A 22,885-nucleotide genomic window follows, 5' to 3' on the forward strand; every position below is an offset into this window, starting at 1 on the left:
ACAAAAAACAATTAAGTTTATTGTCCATTTTAATTGTTTTTAGTTATTTTTTTTACATACACACATATAAACCATATGCATTGCTGGAATTGGTTTATTTTTAGCAATAGTGATAAAGTTACATACAGAGCGAGACAGTTTACAGTGTACAAACCAACTCATCAGTGCTCTCTGGAGGACAAACTGTGTAATGTCTGACATATACACTGATACTGGTATATCTGAAATAATCTCTAATATTAGCTGATATCTGTCTTACCGTCCACTGCGCTTTATCGGATGGACAACTGACAGGAAGTAGGTCTAAATCTCCGAGTCTCTCTGTTGTTTTATAACATACAGAATAAAGACATGTTGTAGATGAGTGATACAGTTCTTTAAACACGATTGTTAACGTGTTTGCTGTGACTCTTGGTTCTTCAGTGTGTGTACGTTCAGGAGTTACCTGTGTCTAGCACCAAGTTACAATACTGGTGGGAAGTGTCCTAAATGTGCAGCTTCTTTCATCATCTATAGACGTGTCCTAACCTTCTGTTGACCTTGTTCCACAGATGATTGAAGTTCTAGGAAAAGGATATTCGATGGCCTTCCCACCAAAACATGTTTTCCAGGCAGAGAGGAACTTCAGGACAGAGTTTCCTCAGAGGTATAACAGGCTTCTTCTTCAATGCGCCAAAACAAAGCCAGTGATTTTTATTACGAGGAAATGGGATAAAAATGAAATGGATTTCCTGAAGAGTAATTTAAGCTTGGATTTTGGCATTAGCACAGGAAATATACCTGTTCTGGGACTTTCTTTTGTCTGCCTTTTGGCTGCAGTGCTCTGCGCGCTGCTGCTCAGGTCTGTACAGCTGCACTGCAGAGGCTTTTCAGTCCAAAATAATTGAGCTCAGACACCGTGAGCCATGTGGAGTTTCTGCCTTTCCATATGAGGGGTTACTTTAACATGCCTGATGATGGACGGGAATGATGGAGGGCAGGAAGAGATCTGTTTATCCCTTTAAACTGACGGTTTACTCTCCTATATCCACCACAACTCCATGTTCAATCACCCAGTAGATCATTAAAGATTGATGTTTTGCACAGAGCTCCTTCTATTCTCCTCTCCTCTCCTCTCTTCTTCTCTCCCTCTCCTCTCCCACATCGTTTTTTTCCTTCCCTCACGACTCTGTACCCACTCTCCTCTCCCTCCTCTTCTCTTTCTTCATCCTCTGCTCCCTTCCCCTTCCTTCCCTGCCTCCATTCTCTCCTCTTTCTCTCCCCAGCCGCCCACTCCTTTCCTCTCTCCCTCCCCTCATCCCCTCCTCCCATCCCTCTCTCCCGTCCTCAGAGTGGCAGCAGCGTGACTGCCTGCGTCAGCCAGCCCATGCCAGCTAGTGAACGCTGCTACTGGAGCTGCCGTACCCTGCAGAGAGCCTTGTGTGTGTGTGTGTGTGTGTGTATGTGTGTGAGAGTGTGTATGAGTGTACGCAGATGGGAAAGCAACTGAGTCAGGGAGGGCTACCTCTCATCTTGCTGTTATCACCATCCTTCACTCTCCCTCCTCTCCTCCTCTGCTGCCATGGAGCTCCAGCAGGCTGAATCACAACAGCGTCTGCAGAAAGGGCTGAGGTAATACTGTGTGTGTCTGTATTCAAGCGCCTACATCTGCATTGAAATGTCTGCATGCAGTGTATGCAAGTGAAGTATGCGTATGTGTTAGACCTACAGTGTAATGTGTACCCCCTTGCTGCATATCATAGCGCTTGTCAGTGCAATCCCAGCCTCCTCAACCTGAAGGCATAAAGCTGTAACGCCTTCTATCATGTGTGTGTGTTAAAAATAATGTTCTTGGTCGTGTTAATATGTGCAGGATGGCTCAGTTCCTGCTTTCGTCCGAGGTGCTCACATAGATCACGTGACTGCAAGATTGCAAGCAAGCACTAGACATGACTCATTCCCCACACTTACTGTATGTGCCTGTGCACAATCACCAAGCGGGCCTGTGAATGTTTTGTATTGTTGCAATGGAGTAAGTCTGCAGACCAAAGCAGGCAGTGACCAGGCAGTGAATAACTGTAAAGTGAAAGGCACGTCGCTGTTTGTTAAAACTCTGTTGTGCTGAGACTTCATTTGAAAGTTTCATTTCAGTAGCTACAACTGCTTTGTGCATCTCAAGCTCACCCATACAAACCTATGGAGGACAGAAACCGCCAAAATAAATAAAATAAATCAATAAATTAGCTATTAAGTAAATAAATATGACATTAAATGCCCCAAAAATAAATATTTCTTAATTCATTTATAAATGTGACGTAAATTGATATTTCTGTTTAAATCTGTGTCTGTATTTATTTACCTGTGCATTATTCCCATATTTATCTACTTTCCCATTTTACTTATTAATTTAGTCTTTTTAAAATGTGATTTATTTTTTCCTGTATTTATTTCTGTATAATTTTCCCTTTGCATTTCCCCCTATTTATTTCCCCAAACACACATAGTAACATTTATTCTGTGTCCTGTTTTTACTTTTCTGTAATCATTTCTGCTGCTAGATAATTGAATACAGGGCAAATGAATGGAGAAAGTGGCTTGGTAACATAGTAAAGTGACTCATAGGCTCCGTAGGTAGAGCTGTTGTCTCGTAACCGTAAGGTTTCATTTCCCAGCTAGAGTAATGGAAATGTATTGACTCGTAAGTAATTGAGTAAATGGCAATATGGTTGAGTAAATGCTGAGTAATGAAGCAAGTTACTCGTAAAGGGTTTAAATAATGGAGTAAGTGACTCATTAATGTAGTAAAATTACTTGAAGGTTATTGAGTAAATGACTTAGTAATGGAGAAGTAGTTGAGTAAGGAGAAGGAGTTGATTTACAATCTGAAGGTTGCTGGTTGAATCCCAAGCTAGGGTAATTGTTGGGTAATGGATTAAATGACTAGACAGTTGAGTAAATGGCTGGGTAGCTGAGTAAGTGGTAATGGAGTAAAATGTAATATAACAAATGAGTACTGAGCATTGACTGGCATTGAGTAAAATGCCTCTGTAATGGTTAAGTAGTTGAGTGAGGAGAAGTATAGCCCAGAAGTTAGTGCTGTATTGTAAACGGAAGGTTTTTGGTCTAAATCCCAGCTTGGGTAATGGCTTGGTAATTGAGTGAAGGGTTAAATAATGCGGAAAGGGGCTTGGTAATGGAAAAAATTACTTGCCTAAATGGCAAGATAGTTGAGTAAATGGCTTGGTGATGGTTAAGTACTTGAGTGAGGAGGAGGGTTAGGGTTAGGGTTAGGGTTAGGGTTATCTCAGGAGATAGAGCCATTGGCTCGTAATCGGAAGGTTTTCTGGTTCAGTCTAGAGTATCGGATTAGTAATTAAGTAAATGAATAGGTAGTGTTTAAGTGGTATCCTGAGAATGAGGAGGACAGCACAGCTCAGGAAGTAGAACCGTGGTCTTGTGATCAGAAGGTTCCAATTCCCAGCTAGGATAATGAATTGGTATAAAGGCCTTATGGACAATTGTTCACATGTAATTTCTTCTCCAAGCAGGTAGATGTGTATGCGTGTGCGGTGCTCCGTTGGGCCACTATGGAGCATGTGTGTCTGAGAAGGTGGGCCTCGGGCTCTGCTGTCGTGTTCCTTCACACACTGGCCTTATCCTGGACAGGTAAGGGACACTGTAACTTAATATGACTGGTTCCTTCTGCTTACTTGGAATTCAACCAAAGTTGTCCTCTAGGTTATTGGACTGCACCTATCTGAATGATAGGTTGGTCCTAAATCTTGAACATTTCAAGTTAAAGTTTGCCTTTTGGAGAATAACAAACTAAATGTTGATTGTTAATGTTGCTGTTCTGGTTCATTTAATTTAAAAGTAGTTTGTGACACTTCTAAATGATATAATTTTGGATGCAAGCAGGTTTATAGATTTACTATCTGTAGAAGATAAACACCAAAAATCCCTGTTAAAGACTAAACTAAAAATGGTCTGATACACCAGCAACTTGGTCCATGTTAAAGAGTTCTTTCACGCTGAGACAGATAGTAATATGGATTGACTGGTTAATATGAAGCTACAGCCAGGAGATCGTTAGCCTAGCTTAGCAAACAGCTAGTCTGGCTCTACCTAAAGGTAACAAAATAGACCTACCTTTAAAACTCACTTATTAACTAATTATAGCTTGTTTGTTGTTAATTTGTACAACCAAAGTGTAAAAACCACAAGTGGCACAACAAATGAGATTAAATGTGTTAATTAGTGAGTATTAGTGCTGAGTGTGAGGATTTTGTTCATTTAGACAGAGTGAGCCATGTTAGCTGTTTCCCCCTGCAGTCTCTGGGCTAAGCTAAGCTAAGCTAAGCTAAGCTAAGCTAAGCGGCTGCTGGCTGTTCCTTTTCACTTGTTATATTTTACATAACGTCATACATATGTAGAAATAAGTTTTTTTCTACCTTTTCAGCCAGGTTTGATAAAAGTGTTTTCATTTCATCAACCCTGCACTCACAGGTGCAATTGAGCCGGCCCCCAAAATTGACGGACGGCATCGGGCAGCTCTGACACTGCATGAGAACACGACACACCGGTTCAACTGCCAATCAGATGGCTGGGATCCCCGCGCCCCTCCCTTGCTAACATGGTACCTGAACGGGGAGCCACAGAGAGAGCCATCGCCCAACCGCGGTCGCCTGGTGATGACGCCACAGGAAGATTCTAAGGTCATGAGACCGGTGACCCATCACAACAGCTCCTTCTCTCTGCGGGCCAGGAAGTGGGACAGAGAACTGGTGTGTGTCGCATCAAACCCCAGGACAGGAGAGAGCTACAATGCCAGCATCACGCTCAACGTCCAGTGTGAGTATATATTTCAGGATTGCGAGTGGAGCCAGCTATTGTCTGCTAATACAGTGCATAAACTGCTGAGTCTCCTCTGCCTCCCAGTTCAGCCAGAGATCCTCAGGGTGAACGCCCACTACAGTGAAACCTCAGAGCCCGGCCTCTCCCTGGTCCTCTTCGCCTTGGTACGGTCGAACCCACCTGCCACTATCACTTTCGTGGACCAGTCTGGCCAGCTGGTGGCTAACACCACTGACTTCCTCATCCTGGACTCGCGAAGCTACCCCTGGCTGACCAATCACACGCTGAGGGTCATGCTCGGTAGCCTATCAGGGAATGTCTCGCTGAACGCCAGCAACAGTGTGGGAACGGTACAGAGCAACCTCACACTGACAGGTCAGTTATGATATAAGGCAAGGTCTCTCTTATGCTATATACATGCTATAACCATGTCCTGGCTGGAGCTTCATATTTACACCAACATGAGAGTGGTATCAATATTCAGATTCTTGGTAATAAATCGTATAATGTCAAATAATTCCTTTAACTCTATCTATTCTCTCCCCAGAGTTCTTGCAGTCTCGGGTGGAGGTGCCCATGATGGGAATTGTGACTGGGGGAGCCATGGCCTTCATGGCCCTCCTCATCCTCAGTCTGATAGTTCTCTGCCTCATGCAAAAAAACAAGAGCAAGTCCTTTGGTGAGACTAGAGTGTGTTTGTGTGAAAGTCAGCTGGTAAAATATTGAGTGCAGCAGGCATTGTAGTTTATAACACTCATTCAGCAGGTTAACTCATCCCCTCGGGTTATATTACAGATGAGCCGGTGGAGATTCTGATGACCAAGAAAAGGTAAATAAAGTTATGAGACTTTTGTTAATATAATCAGAATGGAGAGCAAGTGAAAACTTTCATGGATAAATGTATCAAATATGTTACAACAACTCCAGCTAAACTGTCCTTAGAGACGCATTTAAAGGAATAAATTGACATCTTGAGAAATGTATTTATTTTATTTTCTTGCTACAAGTTATGTGAGATGTCTGTACAGCCAGTGGCTGGTTGGTTTAGCTTAGCATGCACACTAAAAACAGGGGGAAGCAACTAGCCTGGTTCTGTTCAAAGGTGACAAAATCCATCTACCAGCAACCTCCAGGAGTCATGGCAATGTGAGACTTCCAGCCAGGAGACTCAGGAAGTGACTGTGCCTAACCAAGAAATAATCGGGTGCAAACGACCTGTAAAAACACAATTTTCCTTTTTTACACTTTGCAGTTTTTGAGATATAAAGTGTTCAGAAGTGAGCTTTAGAGGTGCTGGTAGGTAGATTTTTTTTACCGTTTTAGAGTCCGCTATGTCCTCGTTTTCTGTCTTAAGCTAATAAGCTGCCGGCAGAAGCTCCACATTAACATTCAGCAAGAAAGCAAATTCTCCCAAAATATATATAGATATAGCTCCTCACACACACTGGACACAGGTATTCTGGCATGGGCTTAGCATTAAAACACATTACACATCTACCTGTCACTGTAGGGAATGATAACTTGATGTTGACAGTAAAACCAGATGATAGTTGGACATCCACAATCTCCTTTTATAATTCATACAACCAGCTTCCTTTCACTGACAGCACAGTGGCACTGTATCACACACCTATCCCACATCTTCTCTCGTAACTTCCAACCTCAGCATCATTAAGTTGGAAGGAAAACACTGATGAAAGCATTTTGTCTGCTCTTATGAATACTTTATGTCCATCCTGCAGACAAATAATCCAAGTTGGATGTCTCTCCATATTTCCTGCACAGTGAGTCTGCCAATCTGAAGACGGAGAAAGCTGATAAGACCCACATCCCCAGGGAGAACATGTCTCTGCCTTCCAACATGCAGCTTCATGACCTCAGCACTTTGAGAAAAGGTATGAGGTTTAAGAAGACAAAACACCCTCACCTCATACACAGATGGGTGGAGCTGTACTGCAGACATTGGGCTAGTACAGTGGTTTTCAAACTGGACTCCAAGCAACAAACAGGGGTCACTGAGTGGGTTGGAGGGGGTCCCTAGCAAAAGGAGGAACACAGTATTTGAACTTTTTTTTTTTGGAAGTTGGAACAACATGGGAAGAAAAAGGGTTGGCTGTTAATTGATTGTAAATTATAGTGATCCCAGTTTTATACTGACTGACTATTAAAATTAAATCTTGAAACCTAAAAAGATCCATGGTCTAATGCGCATCTATTGTCAGGATCCTTGACATGAAAAAGTTTTGGAACCCCTGGCCTTGTACAGTAAGATACATTTTAGTATCTGCATATGAATTATATATGAACTGTATAAGATATTGACAACTTATAAACTTACTTGCATGAATTCTGATTTGCTGAGTTGATTTTAATGGGTCAAAATATCAAAAGTCTGGAGGTTAACTCAATTTAAACTCAAGTCAGTAATTAAACACCACTCAATACAAATATATGTTGATTTCACAAAGCTCAGTGCTAAAGGTTGGCAAAATGGAGCCTCTTACAAAAAGGCACCTTGCATGCTGAAATCTGAAGTGAATGACAAGTCAAAGGTGTCCAACAAACTTCTGATTTAGTGTAAAATGTTCTTGATAATTCCCAAACCAAGACTCTCAATCAAACAATTCATTGTTGTTGTTTGTTTGTGGTATTTCCTTTGCCCCCTGCCTCCCTAGTGGGCAGGGTTGGGAGGCCACAGTCACTAATTACCGTTAAAAAATGTAGTCATTACCTAATCCAGGTATCACAATATTAAACGTAATTGGATTACTTTCCCTTACTTTTGGATTTCCCAAAGACAAGAGAGATTAAATGTCAATAAGTCGTGTTGATGCAAATGTATCCTATAAGACAGCAGAGCAATGTAACCTTTGAAAAGAAAATGGTGACGGAAAAAATGGAAAGATTTTTAGCATCATGCAGTGCAGTGTATTTTTAAAGAAAAACTGATGTATTTTAAAATTGTAAACTTGCTAAATAATCCCCATTTTTACTAAATTTAACTGATTACGTCTTTTTTATGTAACTGTAATGGATTAGTTACCTATTTTTTGTATCCTGATTATGTAACCCAGTTTCATGTTGTTAATCCGTTACTCCCCAAACCTACTGGGTTAATCCATCTGTGCAGTTTATAACCTTTACTAGAGAATTCTTCACCTGAAATCCTGCATTTAGAAGATTTGTACAGCAAGTACAAATGTATTCACACTCAGATAAGATGATTGATACCACGGTCACGTAACATGTCATGTGTTAATGTACGGCCAACAGTCGATTAGCTTAGCTTAGCACAAAAGACTAGAAGTTGCTGCTCACGGCCCAGAGATAGTAGTAACTGCAGATGAAAAAAACTATTTATAGCGTGTCAATTGTTGAGCTTTAGAGGTGCTGGTGGTGGACTTTTGTTTGTTTCTGTTATCCTTTGACAAAGCCAGGCTAGTTGTTTCCAGTCTTTATATGCAGCTAAGCTAACCCTCTCTTAGCTTTAGCTTCAAAGCAAGTAGCTTGACATTTGGAAAGTATGCTTATTTGCTTTCTTGCAGAGAGTTACATAAAAAAGGATTGATACTACTCTCATATTTATGAGTTAAATGGGCTAACTGTTCCTCCCTGTCCCCGGTCTTTATGCTAAGCTAAGCTAACCATTTCTCTAGCTTCATACAGTAAAGACATGAAGGTGGTATCAGTCTTCTCATCTAATTTGCAGCAATAAGAATAAGTATATTGTCCAAAAACTATCCCTTCAAACTCATCCTTACATCTCTTTTGCATTCTGCGGTGTCTTCCATCCCTCGTGCATCGCTTCCCGTAGCCCGAGAGGCCGCCCAGCAGAACAGTGTGGGAGAGAAGAAGAAAGAGGAAGAGGAGGAGGAAGATCTGTCTTTAGCCTACGCCGCCAGAGGTCAGGGACACACACTCTGATACTGTTGCATTTTTCATTATTTATACTTCAGATTGAGCGCGGAGGAACAGCAGTGAGTATTTAGTTTTTTCGCGCTGTGCTCTTTCTGAATGCTCTCCCCTGATGATTTCCAGGTTTTGCCAGATATCCGATGGTGGGCTACATCTATAAGGTGAACAGCACAAGCAGTGAGGAGATCTGGCTCTGACTGACCTCAAAGCTACACAAAAACACACACTTACTGTACATGCATGCAAAACTACTTCCAACAGTGCAGCTTTCCAAAAGGAAACCCAGAACAACTGCCAGTCGGTCATTCAGCCAATCATCCGTCACCTTCAGGCCGGTCCAGGATGACCAGGAATCAGACCTTTTCTGTTCCTGGGCCACATACAGTACCAACACACTCTGTATTTCATCTGTGAACTGGAATTTCTTGTTCACAAACCAAACTGTCGATGTTTTCGTCTTGGTGAATCTAGCGCTCTGGTCTATACACTGCTGATCTCAATGCAAAGTATGAACCCTACATCAAAAAAGCTCATGTTCTGTATGTCTTGACATGATTTCCTCCTGTAACCACATGCTCATGATGTCTTCCTCCCCGTTGCATTATTGGAATGCATTAATTGTTCTATGCTAACACCAGAATGTCCGAGATAATGTACTGTACTGTACGTGAGCTTTGACATTTTGACCAATAATACCAAAATAAGATGGTACATAATTATAGAGTAAGTATTTGAATATGGACAGTTAACATGTCATGTACTGTATATTTGTATGCATATGTATATGTGTATAAAGAGGGTGTCTAATAAAGATATAATATTGAAATTATATGAAGTAATTGCTGGATCTGCTGTGCTGGTTTTATTGACACTCACCAGGGGGCGCTCTAAGGTGCTTTATGAGCAGGAAAATATGGAGGACTTTCTGTTAGTCCTGAGGGTAAAGGATGTTTTTGACATGGTACTTGGCAAGAGTGTGTGTTGTGTGATGGTGAGAGCATTGCTGCATTTGGTGAAGAAGAAATGTGATACTCTTTTTCTTTTCTTTACAATAACAGGTGCAAGAAACAAATAATGCATGTCTTTATGTTTGACTTTGTGAGTGTGTGTGTGTGTGTGTGTGTGTGTGTGTGTGTGTGTGTGTGGTGTGTGTGTGTGTGTGTGTTTATGTATGTGTGTGTGCCAGGTGTTAGCTCTAGGTCACAGGTTGCTGTGGCTTTTCTTCAGACAGGAAGCAGAGTTTTGTTGTGGGAGCATCTCTTTGCTCTGTCTCTCTCTCTCTCTTTCTGTTGCTTCTTCTGTGCAGAACAGGGAATGTAGTCTGTCACACACTGCAGGGAAAACATTTAGGGAATTGAAATATTAATCTGAACACACACGGTTGTGTTCCTGTCTTTGTTTTATCAGATAGAGCTGCTCCACACATTCTCCCAGAGCAACTATTTAGTAAGTAGCAGCAGTCATTTCAGCTAATATGTATGGCTGGTAGTGGCTTTATTTCCAGAGTCAATGTGAAGAGTTCTTCTGGCAGATTGCTGTTCATGTCTTTTGGAAAAATGTGGAAACTGCTGACAAAAATCAATAATGGCATGAGGGTAAAATCTACAGTGAAATAAGTTAAGGTTTGACAATTGTGATACATTTGAAATCCCTGATGTTTAACAATAAAGGCCTGGTCAGTGGTGGAACAGAGAGTGCTTCAGATGTATTTAATATTACATAATCAGTTCAATTTAAATCCACTGACAGTTTATCCTAACAAGTAGTGGAGAAAGTATTCAGATCCTTTACTTTACTAAAAGTAGCATACTGTATTCTTAGTAAAATACACTAAGCATAAAGCAGTTAAAGTACCCAATGTAGAAACATTGCCTCTGTCCTATTATATATTATATTATATGAGACTATGAGATTATTAATGCTGGTGCCATAATGTGTAAGTAGCATGGAGCTATATAACATTTTAATTATTTTTATATACTGTTGGAGTTTAACAGTGCTTATCAATGATTATATGATATCATGCATTATTTTGTATGTTAGATTTTAATTTGTTGGGTAACTACTAACTTTAGCTGTCAAATAAATGTAGTGTTGATAAAAGTAGGCTACAACATTTCCCCCAAAATACTAGTGGAGTTAGTAGAAAAATAAAACTGCATGAGATAGAAATACTCAAGTAAACTCAAGTAAATGCACTTAATGTTATTCCACCATTTTATGACATATGTCGTCATTTGCTGGAAGTCACAGAAACACAGAGTCCTCCAGATGTAGAAATCAACAAAGTCTGCTGAGACGGAAAATAAACCAATCACACTCACTTCCTTCTCACACACACACACACACACACACACACAGACCGAGACTCTTCAACAGACGGGGATTGGATGCTTTGACAGCAGGGACACGGCAGCTCTTTATTTTGAGGTCAGTACTTTTATTTAAAATTTGTTTGATATCATATTGTATTTTCAATTTATCTCTTGTTGTGTAATGTTTTGATGGAGACCAAACTATATGTTTGTTTTTTTAAAATATAAAATAAATGTAAGCTAAAGCCAGAGTTTGTATTACAGAGTAGTTAAAATTACTTTCTTTTAAAAAGAAAACACTCTTCAACATTAGTTATCTGTTACAATAAGCTGAATAAAATGGTTGACAGGACGCAGAAAATGGCGCCCTTCCTGTTTTCTGTCACTATGCTCACTCTGACATACAGTGAAAGATCTTCTTCTGTCACCAGCAGAACTCAGTGTAATAAACACACAATGAAGAGCCAGACAATTTTACCTGCCTGTTTGCTGCTGCTCTTGACACAGACTGGTAGGCCTCTGTTGTGATTTTTGTTTTTAACAACATGAAATTGAAATGGCTTACATCAGTTGGGTTTTAAGAAACTTGGGACCTTTATGTTCAATAGTAGCTAAGTGTATCCCAGTAAATGTTCTCATGTTATTTTCTAAATTTCTCCCACAGCACTTGGCCAAGGAGATACGGCTAGAGGTAAGGAAACCTTTAAATGGGGCTTAAATCATGTTTAAATATGTCTTTATGAAATGTTATGCCTGCAGGTAATCTGCTAGAAGCAGATCAGTAATCAGAACATGTTGCAGGTTTATTGTCCTAAATTTAAATTTTGTATTTTTCCTACACAGACCCAAAGATAACAGTGAAAACTGTCTCTGATGGGATTGAGCTTCATTGTGGTGATGGCAATACAATTTTAAACTCAAATAATGAAGCTATTCAGGAATTGAAATACAGAGATGGCAACACAGGAGAGTACAGATGTGTCACCAAAGGGGAGGACACTGACTTAGCAAAAATCTATGTGAAATTTCGGAGTAAGTTCTACAGCAAGGTTTTTTTATGGGTTTTACATGTGTACAGTATTTCTTGACAGCAATGATTATGTCAAAAATGTCTGATTCTAAAGACGTGTGTGTGCGTGTGTGTCTGTGTGTGTGTGTGTGTGTGTGTGTGCATGTGTCCAGGCTGTGACAACTGCATAGAGCTCGACGAGGAATCAATCACCGGGATAGTTGTAGGAAACGTGGTCGCTACCATTTTGATAGGAGTGGCTGTCTATCTCATTGCCTCTCCGACTCGGATCACTCCAAACACCACTCACAAGAAAAGTAAAGTCTGTCTGTCTGTCTGTCTGTCTGTCTGTCAATGAATACATGATTGTTTTTCTTAGATAATTTCCAAGATAAACATGGACACATTACTGTACACTGAATTAAAGGATAGGTTCACAGGTTTTGTCAAGACTTCAATAGTCAGGTGCCGATATGAACACTGAAACTGGTTTTGGTCGCTGCAGTCATTCCTCCTGTTCATGCATGAAATCCGCAATGAGTTTGTCAAATGAAGTCAGTATCATCCAAAGTTACAATGTTTTTAGTACATAATTCCCCTTGCCCTTCCCCTGCAGTGTAAGGATGGTAACACAAAGAGGGACACACACCATATTTAAAAGATATCCACTTAATTTTGAAGTCAGGCATCTGAAGCCTCACATCGGCTACAGATAATAAACTCTTAAACACATTGCTCAGAAGAGGATTGTGGATTGAAATGTACATCACTTAGCCCAGCGGTTCGCAGTTAATTGTTTTATTTTTTGGTTTCAAGATTATAAAGTCTTCATAGTCAATCAATGATCATCAATGATCAAGCTAGAATCACAATGAAATCAAAACAGCCAACCATAGCTTTTATCTTATTGTTCCGACATTTGAAATGTGATAAAAGTTGAAATATTCTATTCCTCCTTTGGCTCGGGATCCTCTACAACCCACACAACGACCCATGTTGGTCCTAGGACCCCAGTTTGAAAACCACTGACTTAGCTTACGTTGAAATCTCAGTATGAAAGGCTCTTTTAATATCCAATATGAGCCGGAGGAATGATAACAGCAACCTGTTTCAACATTCAGATGAGCACCTGCCTGTTGTTTTAAGACAGACTTGAAAAACGGTGAACCTATCCTTTAATGAAACTTCATTTTAATTAAAGGCACCACTTCAGTAGTACATACTGTACATAAATACTACAGTTGTTAAGCTTTCAATAATCAGTGTTTGTTGACAGTGCCAGAGTGTAAACATCGAGGAGCCGGTCAGCTGTCTATGGCTGCACTCTGGCTAGTCTTTACAGCAGCGGATGTGCTAACATTAGCCGAAAAGGCATCGTAACACCAGACACAGGATTTGAACCCTGTGCTTCTATCAGATATGACAGATGTGCTGCCAATATATATATATATATATATATATATATATACCAGAGGAGTTTCAGAACAGCTTCACCGCAACCCTCAGCCAGCACAACCATGACTATACTCACTCATGCTCACTGCTCACATATCGCCTGCTAAGGGAAATAGGTAGCGTTACACAGAACCAATGTATCACCGATAACAGCCAAACCACAGGCACAGCTACAGCCATAACCACAGCAACAGACACAGCCGAACCAGCTTAATGAGCCTCCACTAGTTGTCTTTACAAAATCTGCAATGATACACACACAGCTAGCGCCAGGCTAGCCGATTCCCTCTCTGTCCAGTCTTTATGCTACAGCTAACAGAAGCTACTGATCTTTTCATTTGGCTCTCAGCGAGAAAGAAAAGTCAAACTATTTCTTTAAGTGTTTTAAATGTGTTGAAGGTCTTCCTGTTTTTTCAGTATTATATTCTAAACACTTAACAAAAAAGTTGACCAAAAAATGTTTTTAGTATTAGTATTAACTAGTGGCTGGGTGAAGTTTTAGATTGCAACTAACTGAACACTGCTCGCATCTGTAGCCTATTTGATGACCTGTGAATGAGAACCAGCTGTAAAGTGTGTAGGAGAAACTATGGTGGCCACAAAACTAACAAAAAATGCAATAGGCCCTATCTGGTTTGTCCGTTCTAGGCTACTATAGAAACATGGCGGTTCAACATTTCAGACTCTGTGAAAGGCGAGCTGTCTGTAGATGAAAATGTCTCATTGTAAGGTAACAAAATCACAAGTCCTATTTTCAGGTGATTATAGACTAATAACAATTGAATATTATATTCATCTTATGCCACTAGATCCTCTAAATGTTACAAACTGGACCACTAGTCCACTATCTAGTCCACTATCTCTGGATACAAATAGTATAGTTTATCTCAGATCCTTCAGTAAAAGTAGCAATATCATATGTACCAAAAAAACCAAGAAATAAATCATACATTCACAATTTAATAACTTAAATAAAAATAGACATTAGTAGTAAAATGTACTAGCTGCTTCAGCGTTAAATAACACAATTACAAATACTCCTAATAACAGAACTCAGTATTAATAATCAATAACAAAATGTAATTAAAAAAATAAATAATAATAATGAATAAATAATTAAAATAGTAATAATCAGACTACTAGCCTCTGTTTGACACTTAGCTCTGCTTGTTGCTATATATATATTAATATTATCAATATATCTTTCCTCAGGCTCTGATAGACAGCCTCTCGTTCAAAACAAACGCAGCAACAGACCCAGCGGACCCAACGATGAACATTATCAGGTAAGTTCAAATGTGAGGGCCTTCAACCAGCATATGTGATTGCTAAAATGAAATGATAAATGACTCTTTTTCTCTTTGTCCCTTTACCCACCATCCCTCCCTCAGCCTCTGGCCAGAGGTCAGAAAGACTTGTATGATGAACTACACAACAGAAACTAGAGGGGCGGTGGCTCACTACCCTTGGATCCTAACCCCCCCCCAGACTGAAGACATACTCTCCACGTGGCCTTGCAACTCAAATGTCTGCAGAAGGGAGAAGTTATCTGTGATGGGAGTCACTCAGTGTATGTTTCTCTGTATGCTACATGATACAGATGTTTTAGCTTAGGATCTCTTTTCATTTATTTTCACCTTGCCTGTAAAATATTGCTCTTCATAGACCTCTGACATAATGAGCAACTTAGCTTGATGCTCTATGTCTCTAGTTCAGTGCTTATCAGCAATTGTTCTAATTTGTTAGCATTTTATTCTATTAATGTTATTCTTTCTGTCAGTATTTGTAAGTAGGGCTAAGTGTTGATTTTGACAAACAAAACTGACATCATTATGATGCAAAATAAAAAAACTGTGTGAAATAAAGAGTGTGCTGTCCTGTCATGTTGGCAGCTATTGCCATTGTGAAAAGTAACTAAGTACATTTAGTGCCGTACTTTTATGAGATACTTGTACTTTATAATTACCCTACTTGAATTTCAGAGGTAAATATTATGCTTTTTAATCCCTGACATTTACAACTATGGTTGCTGGTTACTTTTCAGATCAAAATTATTTTGAAAATATATATAATGATAAACTTACAGAATAAAATGCACTGTTTGAGATCAAACCAACAGCTCCTACTACAACAGGGCCCTTCATGTCATGTTTTCTAGTGAGTGGTGCACAGCTCCACAAAAGTGACATTCCCCCCTTAAGCCAATCAGGTGGTTTTCACTAGTAATTGTTTGAGGATTAAAAAGGTCGAGTTATCAAAAATTTCACACATAAAAAAAGATCTAAAAAAAATACAGTGCCGATATTTTTTGTTGCAGAGCTTTTTTCTTCCTTTCCAACCAACTAATCATCTCATTATATTAGTCACAGGGGCCATTTTTCTGCATAATGAACACTTTTACTTTGGATACTTTTGAAGTTATAATCTTCAAGATTTTCATGAAATCAAAACGAGTCTTTGATTGCATTCATGAATGCTACTTTTTCAATAATAGCCATTCAATGTATTTGCATCCTGTAATTGCACCTCTAGACAGTAGTTTTCATTTTCAGTAGTGGAGTGTGCCATGCCTGCACGGTATTCTGGCATGCATGTAAGTCAGTGTTACTGGCTGGCGGCAGTAACAGTAGCTAGGGAACCGGACTGTCGCTGGTTCAAGTCCCACAGACCACAATATGGAGTGTGGACTGGTAGCTGGAGAGGTGCCAGTTTCACCTTGCCCTTAAGCAAGGCAACCTAACCCCAAGAAACTGCTCATGGGGCGCTGCTAACGTGGCAGCCCATCACTCCACCATCTCTCTCCCTGTTGCATGTCCACAAGTGTATAGTAAATATATGTAATTGCCTCTCTAGACAGAAGTTTCCCTCAATAGGGGATTAGTAAAGTACATATCTTCTTCTTCTACTCTTATTAATGTATAATACTGTAATTTTATCTAATTGATATCGGTCTCACTGTTAACCGCTCAATCCCCTATAGCTGTATCAGAGCTGCATCATGTTACCTGTTGTATTAAACCCCGCTTGCTCTTACCACCAGTAACCACAGGTGTCACCAAATCCACCACCACAAAGATCTAAAGGATTATTAAGTACATTTTTATGATAACTGTGCTTTTATTCAGGCTTGAGTTTGAATGCAGGAGATTAACATGTTATAGAGTATTACATTATTGTATTACTGCTCTTACTTAAATCAAGGATCTGAATACTCCATTGCTGCTGTATTTCACGACCATGTATGAGGGTCTATGGTATTTAAGTTTGTTGCACCAAAGATACAGATAGATAGGAATACAGAGACATAGAGAGAGCAGTGATAGAAAGAATTACACAACAAGGATAAAGAGGAGAGGACAGAGAAAGATAAAGAAGATGGAAAGGTTAAAATAGTAACAAAGAAGAGGAGGAGGAGAGGAACTTGTTGATTTTAGACGTAGAGGAAGCCTCCCCATGTCAGATCATCTGATATATTAAACTCTTTGATCACTGCTCGGAGTCTTTTGCCTTCTACTTGATGCTGCTGTTACAAAGCTACAAATTATAGTTTTCTACCCAAGGAAGAGGAGAGATCAAATGACGAAGCTTAGACAGCTCAGCTCAGAAACGCAACCCTGATCAACCCACACACATACATACACACATCTGACTCAGTGCATGTGTACACAGTTTCATGCACTCGCTCACAAGCTCATGTGTACGTTCGTGCACGGATGCGAGTTCACATAACCGCATGCACTCGTCGAGCAGATGTAGGTCTCTGTGTGGGAACGGTTTGACTTAACTTAAGACAGATACAGGAGCACATTGTACACAACTCCCCCCAACCCCCTGCCTCTTTGTTTCTCTCTCACACAAACATACAGCAGATCAGATGAAGATAACTAAACAGTAAGTGTAGGAGTGTTTCCACTAAACACTGCGCCACCATTACATTACCATTACATACATTGTAATAAACTAATCAATTATTATAAGTCTGCATGAAGGAAAGATATTACGTGGCATTGTTTGTTTCATTTTCATCAGTACAGCCGTGCTCAGTCACTGCTGGGAAAAAACACAGTTGCACCAAAAACAAAGGCAAAACATGACACAATATTTCCATTGTGCATAAATTTTATATGAAATATATGTGTATGATCGGAGAAATGTCAGATGTTTCCAAAGAAAGAGTGGCATGTGCCACTCACTTAAATGAGACTCAAAAGGATATATTGATGGTGACTGTACTACGGATATGAGCTGTGGCTTCGAGGCCACCTCGTAAATCATATGCAGTTATATCCGGAGAAGCATCTAAGTGCTGTTTCCAACCAGGGCGAAGAATAAAAACGAGAACAGGTTTGTGGTTAATTTATTAGATACAAATGCTGCGCCCATTGCAGTAACACTTAGATTAACCCAGTAGATTAGAATGAAAAAGCAAAAAAAAAAAACCAAAAAACAAACTCTAACTGTACACAAGAAAGAGAAATGTTCTGCTCTGTTTTGGGAACTAAATGTTTATTGATTTGAAGACAATAAGCACAGTACAATCGAGCCCAGCACAGTTACAATTACAGTATACACTGACCGCAAATGACAAAAAGAAAAAAAAGGAATGAGGGGGAGGGGAAGAGGAAAGAATCAATGGGTGGGGTGCTGTTCTTTTTACAATATGATAAGTCTGAACTTACAATGACATAAACATATAGTATATGTACAGAAAACTTGTCGGTATTTGCAATGACAGTACAAGTTATGATTTTTATTCATGACAATATTGTGAATTAGACAGTACCATCTTTTTATATTAAAGGGTCTAAAGGAATATATATGAATATATGTATATATATATATATATAAATATATATATATGCATACTGTATTAGACTGTACAGGTGTACCTAATAAAGTGGCCACTGTACATGTGCTCATTTACCTCTACTGGTATCCAGCCAGGCAGATAGTCGGTTTCAGACATTTCTTTTCCCCACACCAATACAATGGACGTTAGTTTATAGTGCTCCCAACATTGAAAGCCTTTAAAATAGCCATTAGCCATTTGGTCTGATGTACCCCACAGAGCCCTCTCAGATCATCAAGTACCCCTTTATTGTACACCTCACCTTCAATAGGGATACATGTGATGGCTTCATGGAACTGTTCAAAGTATTTCATTGCAAAACAACACATCGGACATATACAGTGATCCTGGAATTGCTGATGATCTTCAGAAATCCTGTCAGGCTTACATTCACAATTCTAAAAGTAATTTCAGCCATTTGTATGAATTTTAGACTTTCGTTTGCTTTTTGCTTGCCGGTTTTCATACATTATACACGTCAGTAAGAAACTGTGAGACTGCGGTAGTTACAATGAATACATTGAAGATTAGCGTAACACCAATCTGTGTGTAATAAATTCCTCATAAACGTAATGTGTCAATATACACTATATTATCAAATCGTAATTGTTTTTCAAATTAGGTGAGCTACATGTTCTTTCTGTGAATCTGCTGGTAAGGTAGGAATATCCTCAGGGTTGGAATGACTGAATTACAGCAAGATACAGAAACAATGTCCCTGTTACCATTACTAATCCACTCTCATGGGGACTACTTGTTCAGAAAAAATCTGTTTAATTAAAATGTTAAATACTGTGAGCACCACAAACTAAATGCCATTCACCTCAGTTATACCTGAAACAAATGAAACCTATACTACTTTACCTGGCCAGGTAATTCTAGGGGTAAGTGAGGAAATGTGTGTTTTCTCTGCCAATGACCCTGTAAATCCGAATGAACAAAACCAAGTGCTTGCATGCTCCCGGGAGCACGCTTGCTGTTCATGTATCTCTTTTGTAAATGTTAGTCTTCGTCCGTGCAGCCTGTGAACCAGCAACCTGGTGCATTCAGGTGACTTGTCTTTATCCCGTCCTGTTCACAACTGAGTAAGTCTCTTGGGAGCGAGTGCGTTGGTTCAGTTGCTGCCAAAACACAACACACACGGTGTTAGCTTGATCACAGAGTCATATAACTTCTAAAATGTGTGAATGTTTTTGTTAATACATAATAACAGCAGTCACCCTTGGCTTCCAGGGGCATTAGAAAACTGTTCTCATTTGCTTTTTTGTTGAGAATTGGATCAGAAGATTTTATGATGGGTTACGTCAATGAATTTTTCTTTTGGCCAGGCACAGGGACATCTTGGAGTCTTGAAGAGCCCAAACTGTCATTTTTACGCTTCAGTTTTTGTTTGGATTAAACAAATGATGTGCAACCTGTTCATATACTGGTGCTCTTGGGCAGATTTTTTTAACCAGGCCAGGCTATAGGTGTTCTCCTGCTTCCACTCTTTATGCTAAGCTAAGCTAACCATCTGCTGCTTGGCTGTGGTGCTGATCTTCTTATCTAACTCCCGCAGTGAGAATACATATTTCCCAAAATGTCAAACTATTATTTTCAGTTCATAAAAATGTATAACTTTTATAGCTAAAACAACATTATTGCTGAGTGTATTTTAAGTCACTCTGGAGAAGAAAATGAAGTGCAAGAAATACGTACCTCATAGTCAGAAGATGAGGCAGGTTGACTCCGGGCTGCTGAACGAGCAGGTACTGTAAGATAATGACAGAAATATGTGTGACCAATCACTGCTGCTATCAGACTCAGTACCTACTTAATAATAATGATGATGCATTACTTTGACAGTAAAAATCTATTTCACAGACAGTTTAACACTTTAAAATGGGTGAAATAGGATTAGCAAGAGCTGCATCAGCTGCATAATTGCAGATAAACTGCAGATACGACTAAAATCAGCATGTATCAACACAAAAAGATGCACAAGTGCTTAAGTCTAAGGCGCATTAGGCAACATTTTTAGATAGAGGTGTAAATTTGTGTAATGCTGTGCTTTTCTGTGATCTGTTTCTTACGTTTGGGAGTGTGATTGAGTCCAGCTGAACTTTTCTTCTTGGTGTACTTGAAGATGATCATCATCACAACTGCTGTGATGGTCACGTCAGCAATGATGGCAATTAAAAACAGATATGCATCCAGCTCAAAACAATTTTCACACACTGGAGGACAAAGAACAGCAGTCAGACAAGGTAAAGCTCAGTGAGACTGGCACAGACCATGAGAATGTGTGGTGTGTTACTCACCCTTTCCTTGCACATAGAAATAATATGTGTAGTCTTTATCGTCCTTGATATATTTACAGTGGTAAGGTCCTTTCTTGTCATTTTCATATTTGAATTCATATGTGGATTCTGAACTGCTGATATTTTTCCCGTCTTTGTTAAACCAATCTCCTTCTCCTGGACAGGTCAGTGTGACAATTGTCCTCCAGAATTTTACTCCCCCTTAAAACACATGGACAAACATTAATTTACTTTAGTGTACTTGCTTTAGTGCGTCATTTCATCAAGACCCTTGTTCCCAATTACTTTTCAGCTAGAAAGGACGATGATCAGGGGGCTGACATCGGTTTCAACTCATCTTATGTGCATCTCAGTCTTCCTGTGCATTACAACGTGCTGTTGTCTTACAAAGATTGAAATATTTCCAACAAGAGCCCACAATAAAAAAACAAAATAAACTGGACTACAAGAAAGAAAAAAGTAATTGAAAATCACCAAAATTAAAGAGGTACACAGTACAGTGGCATGAAACATGCAGTACACATAGCAGTTAGCAGGTCAGGCGCTTAAATGAAAAACAGGAAATTGGAGAAGTTTCTTTGAAAATGCTCTTAAATGTGTTTTTCTTTGTTAGAATATAAGTTGTTCTAAAAAAAAGACCAGTAAGCTGAAACTGTATGACTTAAAAATATGAAGTAAAATAATATATAATACAATATTTACCTTCATCAGCCTTCAGGGGACCGATGAACAGGAGGACGACGAGTGCAACCTGAACACCCATGTTGGTCATTTTCTTAAGACGTTTTTGGTACTTTTTCCTACTTTTCCTGAGCTTTCTACTCTGTAGGTCAGATTTGTGAGCTTATCCACTACAAGATATGAAACGCATCAAGCTGCCTGTTCAGTTAGACAAAAAGACTCAAAGAAGTAGACTTGATTGCTCTCTCTCTGTATCTCTCTCTCTCTGTATCTCTCCCTCCCCCTCTCTCTCCCTCCCTCTCTTTCTCTCTGTATCTCTCTCTCTCTCTCTCTCTCTCACACACACACACACACACACACACACACACAGTGCACCCCACAGGAAGCGTTTTTTCAAGATGAATTCACAGTTGAACCTCAAAATGAAGTCAAACAGAATGGGTATGGTGTACAGCATTTCCTTCTGATAGTTTTTTATGTTCTTATATTTATTATGTTTTTATATATTCAAATGTATATGATTTTTTACATTATCTTGCATTATCTTATCTGTGCTCAGGTCTCACTTGAAAATGAGATCTAAGAGGTTTTTTTCCATTGCCAGTTTGCATGTCTATACTGAGTTCACGTTTTCAAAACCGCTCACACACAGTCAGCACAACAAAACATATTTGCTTTTTGTTGCATTGCAGGATTTACTGTAGTCTAGGAAAATAAAGCCTGCTGAAGCATATTGTAGCCTTTCAGATTCATTTGTGTGCTGCAAGGTAGCACAATATGCAATAAGGAGGAGTCCTTCCTTGAATTGTAATGGAATCTTTGTTTATGCAAATGTAACATTATATAACAACACTCTTTTTACAATTGCTAAGTTGCATGTCTCTATACTGAGTTCACGGTCCTCAACAAAAGTTAATGTGGACAAAATGGTGGATCACTTTTCGTTGCTGTCTCACAAAATGAATTCAAAGACCACATTTTTAAAATGAATAAAATGTTTTCTCTGTGCATAAACTCCTAATTGGGACATTGAACACTTATTTTCATTCTTTGATGGCAGAATCAACAACGTTTTGTAACTGTATGGGACATATTGGCTTCTCACCATTCTCTTCCAGTCACAGACTGGTTTACGGCCCTTCTCAGGATGGTGTCACATTTGCCTCCACCTTGCTCTCCAGTCCTCAACCCCATAGACGTATTCTTTTCCTCATAGAGGTGGAGAGGTTAGGACCACAGTCTGCGTGATCAGATGTCCCTCTTTCACACAATGAATGCTGGATGTTTGAAGATTTCTGGAGAAGATTGCCAAGGAAGGATGAGGCAACAAAAAGAGTCTTCCCAGGTGTATTGAAGAGAGGACATAAGGAGATAGTTTTTCTTTTGCAAGATTAATAAATACAAACATACATAATAAATGCATAATACGTGACAAAGATGAACGCATATGACCAAAAAAACCCAAACAAAGCTACAGACCACATTTGTATGTATATATAAACTGTTCATAGGCTGCTGTATTTGAATG

The 22,885-nt window shown here is 39.4% G+C and overlaps 3 protein-coding genes across 6 annotated transcripts; 2 read left to right on the forward strand and 1 right to left on the reverse strand.

Annotated features, from left to right (window-relative positions):
• The first annotated feature begins 1,177 nt into the window (after positions 1–1,177).
• On the forward strand, positions 1,178–9,587 carry LOC127362460 (transmembrane protein 25). Of its 2 annotated transcripts, none has more exons than XM_051398175.1 (9): positions 1,178–1,611; positions 3,528–3,645; positions 4,486–4,830; positions 4,918–5,208; positions 5,381–5,512; positions 5,629–5,662; positions 6,619–6,728; positions 8,648–8,737; positions 8,872–9,587. In XM_051398175.1, the coding sequence occupies exons 2-9, from the start codon at positions 3,567–3,569 to the stop codon at positions 8,943–8,945; spliced, it is 1,155 nt and encodes a 384-aa protein (XP_051254135.1). In that variant the 5' UTR covers positions 1,178–1,611; positions 3,528–3,566; the 3' UTR covers positions 8,946–9,587. The 2 variants fall into 2 exon arrangements, with proteins under 2 accessions (XP_051254135.1, XP_051254133.1); XM_051398173.1 differs by having other exon boundaries at positions 1,179–1,611; positions 3,525–3,645.
• Positions 9,588–11,019: 1,432 nt separating this feature from the next.
• LOC127362461 (T-cell surface glycoprotein CD3 delta chain) lies at positions 11,020–15,392 on the forward strand. 3 transcript variants are annotated; one of them, XM_051398177.1, is made up of 8 exons: positions 11,064–11,178; positions 11,495–11,574; positions 11,728–11,754; positions 11,907–12,095; positions 12,246–12,389; positions 14,740–14,813; positions 14,919–14,975; positions 15,047–15,392. In XM_051398177.1, exons 2-7 carry the CDS (start codon positions 11,520–11,522, stop codon positions 14,970–14,972), a joined length of 543 nt encoding a protein of 180 aa, XP_051254137.1. In that variant the 5' UTR covers positions 11,064–11,178; positions 11,495–11,519; the 3' UTR covers positions 14,973–14,975; positions 15,047–15,392. The 3 variants fall into 3 exon arrangements, with proteins under 3 accessions (XP_051254138.1, XP_051254137.1, XP_051254136.1); XM_051398178.1 differs by having other exon boundaries at positions 11,020–11,178; positions 11,498–11,574; positions 14,919–15,392; XM_051398176.1 differs by having other exon boundaries at positions 11,065–11,178; positions 14,919–15,392.
• A 2,622-nt stretch (positions 15,393–18,014) lies between these two features.
• LOC127362564 (T-cell surface glycoprotein CD3 epsilon chain) lies at positions 18,015–21,622 on the reverse strand. The gene is made up of 5 exons (XM_051398391.1): positions 21,379–21,622; positions 20,677–20,877; positions 20,449–20,592; positions 20,075–20,127; positions 18,015–19,497 (listed from the first exon to the last, which is right to left on the reverse strand). Exons 1-5 carry the CDS (start codon positions 21,446–21,448, stop codon positions 19,438–19,440), a joined length of 528 nt encoding a protein of 175 aa, XP_051254351.1. The 5' UTR covers positions 21,449–21,622; the 3' UTR covers positions 18,015–19,437.
• Positions 21,623–22,885: the final 1,263 nt, after the last annotated feature.

The sequence above is a fragment of the Dicentrarchus labrax genome, unplaced genomic scaffold (genome assembly GCF_905237075.1).
Source record: "Dicentrarchus labrax unplaced genomic scaffold, dlabrax2021, whole genome shotgun sequence".
In the NCBI taxonomy this organism is placed as follows: domain Eukaryota; kingdom Metazoa; phylum Chordata; class Actinopteri; family Moronidae; genus Dicentrarchus; species Dicentrarchus labrax.